The sequence below is a fragment of the Metopolophium dirhodum genome, chromosome 3 (assembly GCF_019925205.1).
Source record: "Metopolophium dirhodum isolate CAU chromosome 3, ASM1992520v1, whole genome shotgun sequence".
NCBI lineage: Eukaryota > Metazoa > Arthropoda > Insecta > Hemiptera > Aphididae > Metopolophium > Metopolophium dirhodum.
In genome coordinates, this window is record NC_083562.1 from 13,828,767 (window position 1) to 13,844,360 (window position 15,594).

The 15,594-nt window shown below is 31.9% G+C and overlaps 2 protein-coding genes across 3 annotated transcripts; both read right to left on the minus strand.

Moving 5' to 3' along the window:
• Nucleotides 1-4,689: 4,689 nt before the first annotated feature.
• Nucleotides 4,690-14,926, minus strand: LOC132940544 (tRNA-dihydrouridine(16/17) synthase [NAD(P)(+)]-like). Of its 2 annotated transcripts, XM_061008261.1 has the most exons (11): nucleotides 14,831-14,895; nucleotides 14,682-14,705; nucleotides 7,799-8,038; nucleotides 7,131-7,290; nucleotides 6,866-7,061; nucleotides 6,314-6,562; nucleotides 6,099-6,244; nucleotides 5,903-6,030; nucleotides 5,687-5,836; nucleotides 5,442-5,568; nucleotides 4,690-4,872 (listed from the first exon to the last, which is right to left on the minus strand). In XM_061008261.1, the coding sequence occupies exons 3-11, from the start codon at nucleotides 8,018-8,020 to the stop codon at nucleotides 4,829-4,831; spliced, it is 1,422 nt and encodes a 473-aa protein (XP_060864244.1). In that variant the 5' UTR covers nucleotides 8,021-8,038; nucleotides 14,682-14,705; nucleotides 14,831-14,895; the 3' UTR covers nucleotides 4,690-4,828. The 2 variants fall into 2 exon arrangements, with proteins under 2 accessions (XP_060864244.1, XP_060864245.1); XM_061008262.1 differs by lacking the exon at nucleotides 14,682-14,705 and having other exon boundaries at nucleotides 14,831-14,926.
• LOC132940543 (uncharacterized) lies at nucleotides 9,968-13,618 on the minus strand. Its single transcript, XM_061008259.1, has one exon. It carries the CDS (start codon nucleotides 12,649-12,651, stop codon nucleotides 10,909-10,911), a length of 1,743 nt encoding a protein of 580 aa, XP_060864242.1. The 5' UTR covers nucleotides 12,652-13,618; the 3' UTR covers nucleotides 9,968-10,908.
• Nucleotides 14,927-15,594: the final 668 nt, after the last annotated feature.

Consider the following 15,594-nt stretch of genomic DNA (forward strand, 5'->3'; position numbering starts at 1 on the left):
ATACATTTGGGTAGTTCTAACGAATGAATATCATTAGAGACTAGAGAGGTACCTAGGTATATTATGGTTAATCTAGATTCTAGATTCTAGAATAACATAATATTATACCTAATTAGAATCTGAAAAAACCAAAAAATAAACCTCAGGATTGTGTATGTTTTTGACAAGACAATTTACTTTAAGTTGAATGAATTAAATTATCATAAAAAACATTTGACATTTTTCAATTATTATCAACCACCTATCATAAAACAATTATCAATAACTATAATAATATTTCAGTGTTTGGAAGGAACGAGTTCCAAAAGGAACGAATTCCTTTTTATAAAAAAAGAACAAGAAAATGAACTAGTTCTTCTTTACAAGGAAAAATAAAAAGATTGTTCGTTCCTTTCTAGTTCCAATAATTTACACAGATAGGTAAGTATGTAAATAATTGAAATTAAGATAAATTTTTTTTTAATGTGTATAATGTATATTGCTAATTAGTGATCGTTATCGAGTATCGACGTTAAGACAATCGACATACATTGGCCAACAATTTAATTTTGAAGAAAATGTCAAAATAGAATTATCAAATATGTACCTACTTGTATATATTAGAATCAAAAATTAAAGAAGTATGCATATGAAAAAAAAACATTAATGATTAAATAAGAATTTTTATTTTATTTGGAACCAAAAAAAAGGAACGAATTCCTTTTTTTTTTTAAAAAGAACGATAAATGAAATGAATTCCTTTTTATAAGGAACTTGCCAAACACTGTAATATTTATATTATATTATATATGCAGTGTTTAATCGTTTTTGTTTATATTAATAGGTACCTAGTTTTTTTTTCATATTTTAGATTTTGAGTGTAGCTCACTCATTGCATAATGTGTTTAAAAAAATATAATTGGTTGTGTGTATTATTCATTATTACTTGTCGGAAAAATTAAAATGTCAGTATCTGGTCCCAAATAAATAATAATATCAATATGGTATATATGGCAATACGGCATGTAAGTATTAGACTATTTATTTATATTTACTAATTAATATTATCTATAGGAATTTTAAAGTTTTTCTTACAGAAATTAAAAAAAGTATTATATAATAAACGTTTAAGCTCTAATTTAGACAAAATTCATCAAAATCACGTAAATAATAAAATTATTTTGTATTTAAAAATTCATCATGAAAAAATATAATTATTAATTTTCAATTTTAATAGCTATAACTTGACAATTTAATATAAGGTTCTTTATAAGCTGGTATCACAGAGTTTAAAAAAAAAATCAAAGATACATAATATAATACTATGCATGATTTTAAATTATAGATATTTTAACTTATCATTTTGATAATTTTGAATAAATGTAAAATAACAATTTTTTTCTTACGTTGTTGTTAGTCTGTTATTACTTATTATCTTGTAGGTAAATCAAAAAATATCATTCGTAAAGATTTGAAAAAATAAAATTTTTCTCCATTATTACGAATATTACTATTTACTATAATATATTAATATACTAAATACTTACAGTATCCACAATAACATTTTCAAAATATTTAAACTATTTAATGTACCTAAAGCTAATTTTTACAACGACATATATTCTCACCTCATCTATTTGGTTAAAAATCTGGGTGGCTAGAAATATCAGTTAACACATAATTATCATAATCAATATACATATAATATATAAAATGACTTGTCTCGAGAGGAACCACTTGACGGATCTAGCTGAAATTTGGCATATAGATAGTTATTATGACGTATGCGTCTGCTAAGAAAGGATTTTTGGAAATTCAATCCCTAAAGGAGAAAATAAGGGGTTGTAAGAATATAACAATGGCGCCATCTATCAAGCAATATTATAACTAAATATACAATATTGGTTTCAAAATACAAAACGTACGAACTTAATATTTGGAATACTTAGTACCTAGTGGTTCTTCTAATGATCTAGATATGCAATAAGGAAGGACTGTTTGATATTCGCTTTTTAAAGTGGTGGTAAAACAGGGATCTTAAGATTCACGGTGGAAATCGAAACTATTTTTTTGTTTATTAATGGTTATCTTTAGTTGCATGTTATATAATATGCGAATTATTTCACAAAGCTAGGTATAATTACGCTGGTTTGTCCCTAAAAATAAAATAATCCCCCAAAATATATAAATATCAAATACTCTTAAAAATCTGGGATGATCAACTAGGTATGACTTCAATACTATTTTAGGTACACTATATACAAATTTTTTTTCAACTACAAAGCTGTACTAATATAGGCTATATTTTATCTCTCGCCTCTCTGTGTCTGAAATCTACCTCAGGAAGATTACCTACCTGATAATATACTGTTCGCATAACTATAAGCGAAACTCACGGGCAACGCCACTGGCTAAAAATTAAAATATAATGATTTTGCTTCCATACCTATGCACAGTGAATTACACCCAAAATGAGTTAATTAATCACAAATTTCCCCGGGAAACGCCGGGTTATTCAGCTGATTTATTATACGAGTATATTACGAGGTCATATTAGGAAATACTTTGAGGGCTTCAGGAGTTTTTACAAGGCCTAGCCTCCATATGCTCCCCTCAATTTACGTATATGCTCACCATTCTACCGTACTGACTTATAGCAATAATGTATGATATTATAATATAAATTATATATATGTGATGTTTTATAGGAAAAATATATTCATTTAACATTGAGTACTAATAATAATTATTATAAAATATCCTTAGAAATAATGACTGACACACTGTTTCGGCTCAAAATTATTCTTAATTTTTATGTAAGATTTTTCTTTGAATTGAAATGATTTAAACTTTTGAATTACGGTGACCTACTCAATGAAGAGGAACACTCAAAATCTACTATGCAGAATAGCTTTTATTATCTATAAATAAGATATTCCAGAACTTTTCATACATATTATGTAATATAACTTATATATTAAAAAGTCCACAGTATGTGTTATTTAAACCAGCTAAAAAAATGTAAATGTATATTTTCGTGCAACATAAAAAGTGAAATGGTCGATCTATACTGTAGGTACTAGGTACGGATAGTTTTCTGAAATCCTTTGGTTTATCTGGTGCTCTTCTCGTCCTCGTTTCGGGCGGCTGACGAGTCTTCAAAGGAGCATTTTGTAAGTTTTCGAATCCCCTCGTCTCGTTCCATTTGTTTCTTCAACCGATGCTCACGATATGTGTCCTCGTAATTCTGCAGTACATTATGTTTAAATACACCGTATACGATTCCTCCCATCAGCATACTCCACCGGGTTGCTCGAATCAAGGGTGCAACGTTTACTGGAGACTTGAAATTTCTGACCATCGTTTAGAAATCGACTAGTATGATGCTGAATATTATTTTATTTAACTACTGACGCTCGGCAGTTTTTAATTTTTTCCTCGGTGTCTGTGTAGGTAATATTATTATATACAATGCGGTTATCGCGTACCAAGCGGTTTGAGTGAATATAAATACGAATTAACAAATGACTAGAATAGGAAGAGATAACAACTGTACTAAAATAAACAGTTAGCTGTTGGTAGGTAACATATTGTAATATTAGACATTATATATAGTCGTCGTGTATCTATAGTGCAGGGACTAGTTTTTTGATTGTGACTGATGGGTGGCGTGATTTCAGATGTTGGAGTTCATAACGTGGACACAGACACAATAGTATTTATTAATTAAATTAATTAACAACCCGAGAGCATATCTGAATATTAATAATCTAGTGTATATGAATATTATGATGATACATATTGCAATATGTGAATCGCATGTGATTATAATAATAGTATTATGTAAGTTATAATACTATATAAATAATTGATTAAGTTTATTTTGTACGGACGTGGGACCGAAGAATCCATCATCATAAGTTAAACGTACTTGCAATCATAAATTGGTATGTGATTTTTTTATTTTTTTTTCAGTAGACTGCGTATTTGTTTTTACTGTTCTAGTATAATATAGCTAGAACGGTGTGAGTTATTATATATCGAGCGCCACAAAACGAAATTTATTGTCAGCTCATGGATTTTTAAGGGGTTTGATGTAGGCAATATCAACGAAAATTAAAATTTAAATACCATAGTTTAAATGAGGTTTTTGAATACCTATTATTATTTCAAAATGATTTGCAAGTGATCCCATATCTGTATCATTATTAGGTGTTACGTGAATCCAAAATTATATAAATAAGTCGGTAAAACTATTCTTACTTAATTATTATTAGTATAAATACTTATAAGTTATAACTATTATGTCTATTGTCTAATAAGCAGTTTTTAGGGTAGGAAGGGGTTGAATCTTCTGTCTGCTGACCACAATGAATAATTACTATAATTATAATATTCAATAAAGTATTATGAACTAGACCGTTAGGGTAACTAATAAATATATAATAACATTGATAACCAATGCTAATTATAATTGATGTTGTAAATTTAAATGCATTCAGTTATCAATAACAGTTACTTTTACCACAAATTTTAGAGGGTTTCTCTCTTTTAGAAGGGGTAGGTTGTTTGGTTTGCACCCATAATTATATTACTTTCAAAGTACCTCTGAAACAAGTTTTACTGCATTTAATCCTGTAAAATGAAACTGGTGTAGTTAGATGCAGCTGAGTGCATTTTATATACATTTTAATAAACTAAAACATGATGGAAGAGTTTATTTTTTTTATTAATTATTAATAAATTAAAACGACTATTAATAAATATAATTTTTACTACTATGTTAGAATTAATAAAACATTTGTAAAAATTATTAACACTTTATCAGTTTATTATACTCTTTTGGATTTCATGAAACATCAGTATATATTTGCTTAGAACTGAGATCTTTTTCTGAAAATTAAAACAATTTGAATTAGATGTTGATAATTTAAATGATTTAACATGTCTTAATAATATTCTAATAATAATTGAATAATATTGTAAGTTAAAATTGTCATTTTGATCATTAGTAAATAATACTATAAACATGTTAATTTATATGATTACTAAAAAATATTAAAAAAAAATGAAGGAATTATAAAACACTAGGATTTCATATACAACGTGAGTATTTTAATTTAATTAAAAAAAATAATTACTTAATACTGTTGATCAGTTTAAAATTTTTAAGAGTTTTATAAATTGTTAAAAATTTAATAGATTTATAGTCTATTCACAATGAGATCATTACTCGGCGGCCAAGTTGTGCGCATGGGCGTGGCTTTGTTCTGTGGCAGCGTCTGATGCGACCACCGCCGGACGAAAACTGGTCGCCGTCGAGTAATGATCTCATTGTGAATAGACTATAAGTAAAGATTTAAATTAGGAAGAGTTCTACTAGATTAATGATTACCGCTATTTCTTGTTAAATGGACATATTATCATACAACTTGAATTTACTAAATATAAATATCAAATACCTTCTTTGTGACGAAATAATTTTTTCTTTGTCTTAATTAATATCCGATGACCAAGACAATCTGCAATTTCCAAATAGCATTTACTTCGACAACACTTTTTACAAAGTTTATACTCACACTTTAAGCCCTTCACAGTAAATACAAAATTAATAATAGTAAATAATCAATAATGTATTTAAAATTATGCATAACCCTATTGGCCTATTATGCATAATTTTAAAGTTAAATTAAATAACCGTAGGTACCTTTGGATTTTTACATTCAGAACATAATTCTTCAAGTATTCTTTGACACCTGATTTCTTTGTTTTTTAATTTACTTAACTGTTTTAATTTTTTTTTTGACAATTTTAGTGGATCGTTACAGTCTTCATCATCAATACCTCTCTTTAGATTCTATTTAAATTAAATAATTTTTAAAGAAAATTAATATATATTTTGTTTAACAATAAAATCCCTTACTTCTTTTTCATCGGTTTTTGATTTATTTACTTCTTCATTAGTTTCAAGCTCAACTAAATTACTTTTTTGTATTACACGGACCATCGGTTGACACAACCAAGGTGGTAAAGTTAAGTTATAATCTAAAACTATATTAGAAAACTGTCAGGTTGTAATTTTTTTTTTTTATACAATTTAAGTGACATAATTAGTATACCATTTTGATTGCTGTTCCATGGTAATTGACCCATGTGATATGGTAAATACTTTACTTTTATTTGCATAATGGCGTTTCTAAAATCATTACGGTTTTGACCTTTTGCTAATATATCCCTAATTGATTCATTTTCAGGGAGACTGAATCTGGAATAACAAAATACAAACAAAATTATAGCCACATTATAATTTAAAAACAATAATTTATTCACATACACGTGGTAGCAAAGTTTAAATAAGTGACCTCTTGTATTTGAAAGTGGACAAGGATATTGTTCGCTAAGATCTAAGTACTCAAGTGCTGGTTCCCAAACAGGAGGTGACTGGTTGTCAAAAATAAATGGATTATGAAGGTGTCCTTCAGCAGACATAACGCCTTCACATAAAGTTTCCTTTAAGCACCTTTCTATATCTTGATATATAAGAATATTGCCATTTGCTAAGACAGGAATTGTTACATTTTCCCTAAAAAATAAAAATAAACATAATAATTACATTTTGAAGCTTTTGACCAAGTGATACATATTTATCAACATTTATAAAAAAAAAAAAACAAAAAAAAAATTTAAACAAAGGGAAGATGGTCGAACTTTTTGTTAACCTAAATCATAATTCAATTAAAATAAGTATAAATATTAAACATATTAAATATTATTGAAAATATAAATTAATAAAATCTGATAAACGTAAAATATGAATCTCTAAAAGGATAATAAGTTATAATTGTTACATAGTACATATTATTTTGGATTTTTTTTTTTAACTTACTTAACAGCCTTTATTTGACTCCAATCAGCTATTCCTGTCAATCGTCCTTTTTGATCTCTAGTCCGACCATGTACTGATAACATTTGACAACCAGCTTCTTCTAACATTTTAGCATACGAAATAGTTTTTGTTAAATCTTCAAAAATACGTATTTTACATGACACTGGTACTTTAAGATTGTCTCGCAATGTTTTAACTGAAATTCAAACACGTAACATCATATTGATTTTATTATTATTAAGTAAAAACATTAGAACCCACTTACCGATTTCAAATATAAGTTTCCATTCATCTTGGAGAAAAGAACCATAAAATCCACGCTTAGCAATGGCTTGTGGACAACCCAAGTTTAGATCTATTACATCACAACTATCTTCAACTAATTTCCCAGCTTCTAGTATTACTTTTGGATCATTACCACAAAACTAATAAAAACAAAGGGAATATTTGCAAAAATTAACTTATGCAGATACTACTATTGCATGGGTTATCTCTATATACAATGATAATGTACAACATAGTGTTTGGCAGAACTAATTTTTTGTTAGCTTTAATATTAGAGTGAATTACCTTATTCTAAAATATATGAGGAAAAAACATTATCCATTAGTTTTTTAGATATGTTAATTTTTAAGCGAGTTATGAGCATTTTTTATTGTAATATTTTAAATAATATTTAGGTACTCAATTTTGCTTAAGAATTGAAATATTAAAAAAAATCAATATAAAAACTTAGAAATATTCTTACCTTTAAGTTTAAGAAAAGGTTACTTTAATATTAAAGCTAACAATACAAAATTGGTTCTGCTAAAAGCCTGAATACAAAATTTGCTTTGTTGTACAATTTCATTATATGAAGATGGAAACAACATATGCAGAGTGGCCCTTTTAATATTATTGAATAAAGATAATATTATGTTTTTATAGTAGTACCTGAACAACTAAAGGACGGTCTTCAGGGCAAGTAGTAAAAAATTCTTTCCGATATTTACGATCTTGAACAAAATTCTGACTGTGTAACATAGGTGCAAAACATAATTGAACACCGTGTTTGCGTGATAACATCCGCCAAGGTAGTTCACTTTGTTCAACCATAGGAGCTAGCACATACTTTGGTTTTCCAAGCCTTTCCCACACATTTTCTTTTGACTCCATAGTTCCAATTAATTATACCTAAAAATAAATTTAACTGTAAAATTATTTTATTAAAAACTAAGTAATTGAATAACAATATCATAATTTCAAAAGATATATAAAATAACAATCTGTTGTTTGTCTTATATTTTCTGCTCTACTTATCTATATAAGGTCAAAATAGTTTTATTTGAAAATTTATTTTATGAAATGTATTTGTGTTTATTTAATTAAAACAATTTTTGGTAGGTATACAATTTTTAATATAATTAATTATATTAATATAATATTTTAATTGAAAACCTAGAAACCCAGCATAGCACGTGCAGTACAGTAGGTATCAATCTTTATAAATGTTAATATGTACCAAATAGAACATTGGTGTATTTATTGACATTTCAATACATTCATTACAGATACTGAATCCAAATAACCCAAAATAAATTAAAACCATAACTTATATGGACACCATTTTTATTATGCAAAAATAAAGAAACACAATTTTGATAATACAATATTATATTTATATAGTATATATTATGTAGTATATTGTATATATGTACTGAAAACAAAACTATGGGTAAATATCATAAATTATTTGACTTTTAAAATGTTAAAATAGAAAACTATTAAGTATGAGACAAACAAGTGGTAAAAATTCTAACCATAAGAAAAATATTCATTAATACTACAAATAATACTTGTATTTAAGATTTAAATCATGGTTAACACATACCAAATTTATGATAAAAGTACAATAAAAAAGTATGATCTTAGATATTATATAATTTCATGGAAAAAATGTCAAATCCACTAATACATTTTCATCAAATAAAAAAAAATAAATCAAATTAATTAACTGTAGGATTGATTTTAATTTTTCTCATTAATAGGTATTGAAAAATGGCATTGGGAGAGTCAATAGAAGATTTCAAATTTAGGCAATGAAATGAAATATGACTGAGAGTTGATTCAGTAAGTAAATTTGTATGCTTTGGACTATAATTATCACAAATTCGTAATTACATAATATACTGTAGAACCCTTTCTTCCTTCCTATACAAGGCTACAACTTATCGCATATATAGAAAAACTTATTGGGTTATTGATACATTATTACACTGTTATTAGTTATTACTATTAAGACTACAAATTACAATATCTTGATATTAGTAATAATTAGTAAATTTTAAATAAAAATGTTCTCAGTATAAATAGTTTTAAATATAAAACAGACATAATATGATATCTTACTCTCTAAAACTTTCTTTAGATTTTAAATTAAGATATAATAGACTTAAGGTGGACTTTTCCATTTTTTTAAAACATTTATATTAGATAATAATTGTAAGACTATTGTAGGGAATAATATTAAATTGAACATAATATTAAATATATAATATATATATTGAACATATAACACCAACTAATGATTTTCTGATTTAATATTATAACCACTTGTACAGTGTACATCATTGCCTTGAAAAAATATATTTAATTTTTCACAAATTTCACAGACACGTTATTTGCAAATAAAATTTTAAACTAAAACCATGACACTTCAAACATTTGGTTTTCACAAAAAATGTTATATAAACAATAGTTTTCTAAATATATTAAAATTTTAAATGAATTTATAAAAATGGAAAAGTATTAAAATATTAATATAGTACAACAAGAAAAGACGACTTATAGTAGGTACCTATATATCACATGATAACGAATGTTATAATATCGCGTGCTCGGTAATCGGTTTTTATTTCGTCATTACGAAAAGTGAACATCATTATTGGTTTAAATAGTTTCCGATTATTTGTAAAGATTTTTTAAAACGCCAATCACATGTTATAAGAAAAACATAATGGTAGTCATTAGTCATATAGACTATAGAGAGGTATAGCAGTTTGAGTATAATGCATAAAATAATAATATATAATACATTATATAGGCACCTACTTAAGTTGTATATTTAAATTAATTAAGTAAAAAAACGATCAAATCCATTTTTTTTAATACGATTATTCGAGGTTTACTCCTCCTCAGTCCTCTAGATTTTGCACATTCACTTATATATGTATAACATCGATGATATGTAAACTGCCTTCATAAGCTACAAAATGCCATAAGTCAAAAAAAAAAATTTAAATGAGGTTAAGCTAAATTAAAAAATCTAAAATTCAGATAATTTAGGTGAATATTATGTCATGTTATAAGTATAAAATATTGTTCAACAAAAACTAAATAATTAAATACAATTCTTACCAACGATATTCTTGCTTATGAAACAAGTTTCAATAACCCTATACCAATAGTAGAATCAATGTAAAATGAATATATGTTATAAAAATTCCTACTAAGAGAAGTATAAAAATGTACAAGGTATTATGATTATAAGAAAATGTAAAATATAAAAACACATATTTTTCTCAAAAGTCTTTTTTAGTAACTTATGGCATTTAAGCTTATCAGGGCAGTATAGTTTTCGTTATTTGTTCGCGTTAAATAAAAAAGGTACTAATACATACATAATTATACCGTATACGGACATACGGGAGAGCTTTCCGACTGCACCAATATATCAGAAAAATCAGTGAACGGTCACCACGATAGTCGTCGATTTGTTCATAAATCGGCGGTGACCCGATCTAAGTCGTTCAGGTCAGACCACTGAACTGAATTTAATATGTACTGTATTCGATATTCAGTTCAGTGGGACAGACACAGTTGTACGGTTGTAAAATTATATAATATTATTGTTTACATTTTTGATTACCAAACGCCGTCGTTCAAAAAATATTTTGTCGGTCTATCAGCCGGCGATAAAAATGAAATGCGAATTGCGCGCGTAACACATCACGTGGGTTTTAGGGAAGAAACGGGTGTACATGGGAAACCCACACATACATAAATCACGCGCTTTTAGAAGTGTTGTGCGGGGAGGAAGACGGTGGTGACGACGACGACAGCCAACTGCACGGCCTGGTCTGCGGGTAACGGTTTCTCAGTTGCGGCGTCGACGGGTTGGACAGTCCCGACTCGTGTATCGGCGACAGGTTGGACGACGATTTGGAGTGTTTAATCTGCCCGTTTCCGCTGCCAATCTTGCGCCGCTTCGTTTTCGAAGGTTGTTGTTCAACGAACGCCAATACCTGACCTAGCTCCTTGAGCGTGATCTTTTGCATCTGACGGTGGCCGGCCGCGTGTGGCAGGGCCGGGAGTGAACCCGAATTGAACGATTTCCACTCGTCGACCACCAACGACAACTGACCACTGTCGGCGGGTATGACACGGTTCCGACGGACCGCGAACGGCGATGGTGGAACCTTGACGTGGTGGACGGCAGAGGCGGGGACGGCAGTCCGACCAAATACTGGCTCGGGTTTCTGGAAGCAGCAGCAAAACCCTTTTCGGCGTTTGCCTAACACGAAAAATCGTGCTCCATCGCCCCGTATCCTGTTCTTCTCCAGACAGTACCGGCACTTTGGTTGAGGGTTCTGCTGATCGCGGTCCTCCGGTCTTGTCCGGTCCAAGTCTTTCGGGTTCAGCAGTCTACTGGCCCCACTGCGACCATACGATTCAACCGTCTCAACGGTCATATCATCATGGCTAGCGCCATCCTGGTCGTTCCGGCCTACGCCATTAAGGTTCGAGTGGATGCCGCACGACGGCCGTTTATGCCGGCCCGCAGTAACCGCGCCGTAACAACACGCGGATGCATACACTTTGGCCATAGTGGACTTCCGGCCCGCAGCGTTCTTACAGGAACCCGAAGACATCGCGACGTGATTGTCGGACAGGGATGACGACGACGACAACGCAGCCGCGCCGTTCCTGGAATCGAACTCTGGGTATCGCCTGTAATTACGGATGTACTCGTAAGTGGTGATGCCTAGCGCGGATATGTACACGTGGAACACGCACAGGTGTAGTAGCAGCACCATGGCGACCAGGGCCAAGGCGCACTGGGCAGATGCGACAGCCACGAACACGTTCCGGTCCACTGAAAGTCGACTGACACTGAACAACTGGTTCACCTGGATGGTTTGGTTGCTGCCGAACATCGGCCGCAGGTACTGTTCGACGTGTACCGGGTCTGAATTGTATATGACCAGCTCAGCAGACGACACCAGCACGATCACCAAGCACGCGAGCACAGCCGACACGACGCTCACGATAAACGCTACGTAGTTTCTAGCACCGATACAGTGGTTCAGCCACTTGCAATGGTGGTCAAACTTCTCCACACACTTATTGCACGATCCGCAGTGCTTGGTCCGATGGCCAGACGTGTATATATTGCACAGGTGACACTTTCCGTTCTCGATAACGTGCGCGTGTTTGGTCTTGTCCAGCTCGGGGACGGGTTTCCGCGGCGATTCCCCGTCGTCTCTGAGAGCACGGAGCTGTGGGTCTGCAGGATCGATGAGCAGCGCAGCCACGTGCGACACGACATGCAAGAAGAACAGACTGCCCAGCACGAACAGTGCGACTGGGTAGACGTCAGGCCCGAGACCAGGCAACAGGACGCCGAATGAACAGGCGCCGAAAATAGCCAGCACCAGCCAACCGGCCACTTGCTGCGGGTGCCACGGCATCTGCAGTCCGTGGACCCGCCGCTGTTTCCTCCTTGTCTCGCTTTGGCACAGTGTCATGGTCAGCTGCGCATCGCACAATCACGAACTACAGCGGCGATACCGGCACGAGCACCACCACAACCAATGGCGGCGGTGGTGAAACAATTACGTATATTGTGACTGCGAGTGCGCTTCCGGTCGGTGTCTAACGTCGTCAATCCAGCCGGTGTACCATAACGCGGTAACGGAAACGGTGGAGGTGACAACAAAAGACTCGGGACGAATGACGCATGGCGGACGTCGATGGACGACAGCGGGACGATTGGTACTGGCGAGGGAGACGCGACGACGGTCCGAGGGGCGCGAAACAACGGAGGAATGTGCGCGCCGATACCACGTCGGGGCCACCCGCTCACCATCCGCGTCTAACGGTGTTAGCGGTTCCCCTTCGAGCGTGCCGCGTCACGCCGTATCGATTAGTTTACAGTCACCCTCGCGCATCCACGCCACATTAACCACCGCCACCGAGCGCGTGCGATGAGGACCGAAGGTTTCATTTGAACGTCGGCTCGTTATGACGCGTTCACAGACTTAATGCACATACCACAACCTACTCCGAAAACCTATTTCTGCCTGCGAATAATCAATCAATCAACGACGATTGGTAGACGGTGTAAGTATATTGCGCCATATTATACTCGCTTAGACGTCCGAGGAATAAAGAGAAGAAAAAAAAAATGTAAAACGCCATTCGAGTTGTCTAATGAGTGTTTAATAATGCAGTGGCACACCGCCAGTGTGCTACTTTCGACGTGGACGATATTAATAAATTACGCGGGACGTCGAACAAAACTTGTATAGTGCAGGAAACGAGTGTCGACTTCCTGACACTCCATAGACAGAATACAAAAAGACCGGCAATATTTTTTTTGCTTTTGCAAATCAAGTCATCGATATTAACTTTAACCCATATAACTCTCATACACACAATAGTACCTGATGGGTTAGGTCAGTTTTAAATTTTAATAAGATATTCAGTTCATAAAAAAGTTACGAACGTCACGAACACAGACACTGTGCTGATTATGAATATATTTTGCGTTTTTAGTTTTATACTTAATAATTATTTTTTCGAATTTAAACTAAATAAAAAATTAATTTAAATATTAAAAATGTAATGCACAATTAGATTTAATACTAACCCACAAATTAAATTAACTTGGATTACATAGGTACCTACTATAGTCGTTTTAATTTAAAGATCTTCCCACATTTTAAGACATACTTATAATTTAAACACTTGGATCTAATTTGGTAGGTGTTTTTAACTTCGAAGTACCTACTGTTTACTACTGTGAGGAAGACCTAATTCACATATATTATTTATTATTATAAGTACTATCCTAATTTTTAATATACATCCGTCCTAATCTGATTACCTTCATATATTAGTCTAATTATCATCTGCATTATACAGATATATAATACTTGATATAACCTTAAATCATAATAGGGATTCTATGTTTTTATAACTGAAGAGTATTAATTATATTAATTATCAACCTTAAGGGCCATTCTTACAATGTCCAGTTAAAGTTAACCGATACTTAATCGGCCAAATTTTGCCGGTAATAAAATCCTTCATCAGTCGGTTAGCGTTAACAGGCAGTTTACCGGACATTGTAAGAACGGCCCTAAGAGAAACATATTAATTGTTCACACTTGCAGGTCTTAAGATATAATGTTTTGTTTTATATTTTTATAGATAGTAGGTACCTATAATAAATGTATCTATTGCCTATTTTTTATATAAAATACAAAAATAGTAAGTAAAAATATAGTTTTATCACTTTATTTAAATTATTTTGAATAAGTAACAAATGAGTATAATAACCATTGCCATTTGGGTAACACAAAAAACTAAATTGCTGTTGGTTTAGATGACAAAAATCACAAACCTTCAAGATCAGTAAAAACGTTTACACTGGTATTTGTATTTATTGCTGTTTATACAATTTTTTAGAGCTTCATATATTATGAATAATGCCTTATGGATAAATACAGTATACAATATTATATTGTTATTATTCATATTTTTACATACATACCTATAGCTATCAGTCATGAATCTTCTGAAAACATTAATTTAAAATAATAAGATAACTTTTAATTAATAATAAATATTACATGGATAAATGTTTGAAGTAACTTGGAAAATCAACAATATTAATATAATTTTATTACATAAAAAACTTACACATTTCATGTAATAAGCATCAAGTAGTAAGTTGTACACGATTACTTGAAGCTTCGAGTTCGTATAATCGTATCTGATAAGTGATTAGAGTGATTAGAGTGATAAGCTGATAACAGAAACTTATTTGAAACCAGGGGTTCGAAACATGATAATTACTTAAAAGTTTAAATGATTATAAATTTATTATAAGGCATTGAAAGCATAATAATGTAATATTTAGTTTGATTATTGTTTTATGGTTTGATGTATGAAGACAACGGTTTTTCTAAGTTAATTCGTGATGAAGACTAGAAGAGACCAAACTCGATAGCTACACACATGAAAAAACGCCCCGTGACGAGTCGCACGATTAAACGTCCACAGGCTACGCTGCGGTCGTAAATGTTGCTACTTTATCCCGCGTAGTAATGTATAATAGTAATATGTAAATATGTAATAGTAAATATGCGTACTGCGTAGTGGGCTTAGAGATTATTAATGTTTTTATACGTTTTATGGAAAACATATTCATTATTTCGAACCATGGCCCTTTCAGTGACGGATCCAGATTCGGGTATTTGCCTCCCCCCCTCCAATCACCATAGTTTCCCTTTATTTTATACACTGTGTTTAGCCAATTTTGTAGCAAATGTATGTACTTTTCGCCCCATTCATGCCCCCGCCAAATTAAAGGCCTGGGCCCTATTATACATTTTATAGCATGAACAATTACGCATTCATACATGTGTATACGTGAATGACGTGGCTCTCCGGCAAACCGGGAC

Excerpts from the sequence above, each read along its gene's own strand:
- LOC132940543 (XM_061008259.1), bottom strand. The coding sequence starts at position 12,651 with ATGACACTGTGCCAAAGCGAGACAAGGAGGAAACAGCGGCGGGTCCAC.
- LOC132940544 (XM_061008262.1), bottom strand. The coding sequence starts at position 8,020 with ATGGAGTCAAAAGAAAATGTGTGGGAAAGGCTTGGAAAACCAAAGTAT. Across the intron at positions 7,062-7,130 it reads GAAACTTATATTTGAAATCG|TTAAAACATTGCGAGACAAT; the intron begins GTAAGTGGGTTC and ends TTTGAATTTCAG. Across the intron at positions 6,031-6,098 it reads ATGGAACAGCAATCAAAATG|TTTTAGATTATAACTTAACT; the intron begins GTATACTAATTA and ends TTTCTAATATAG.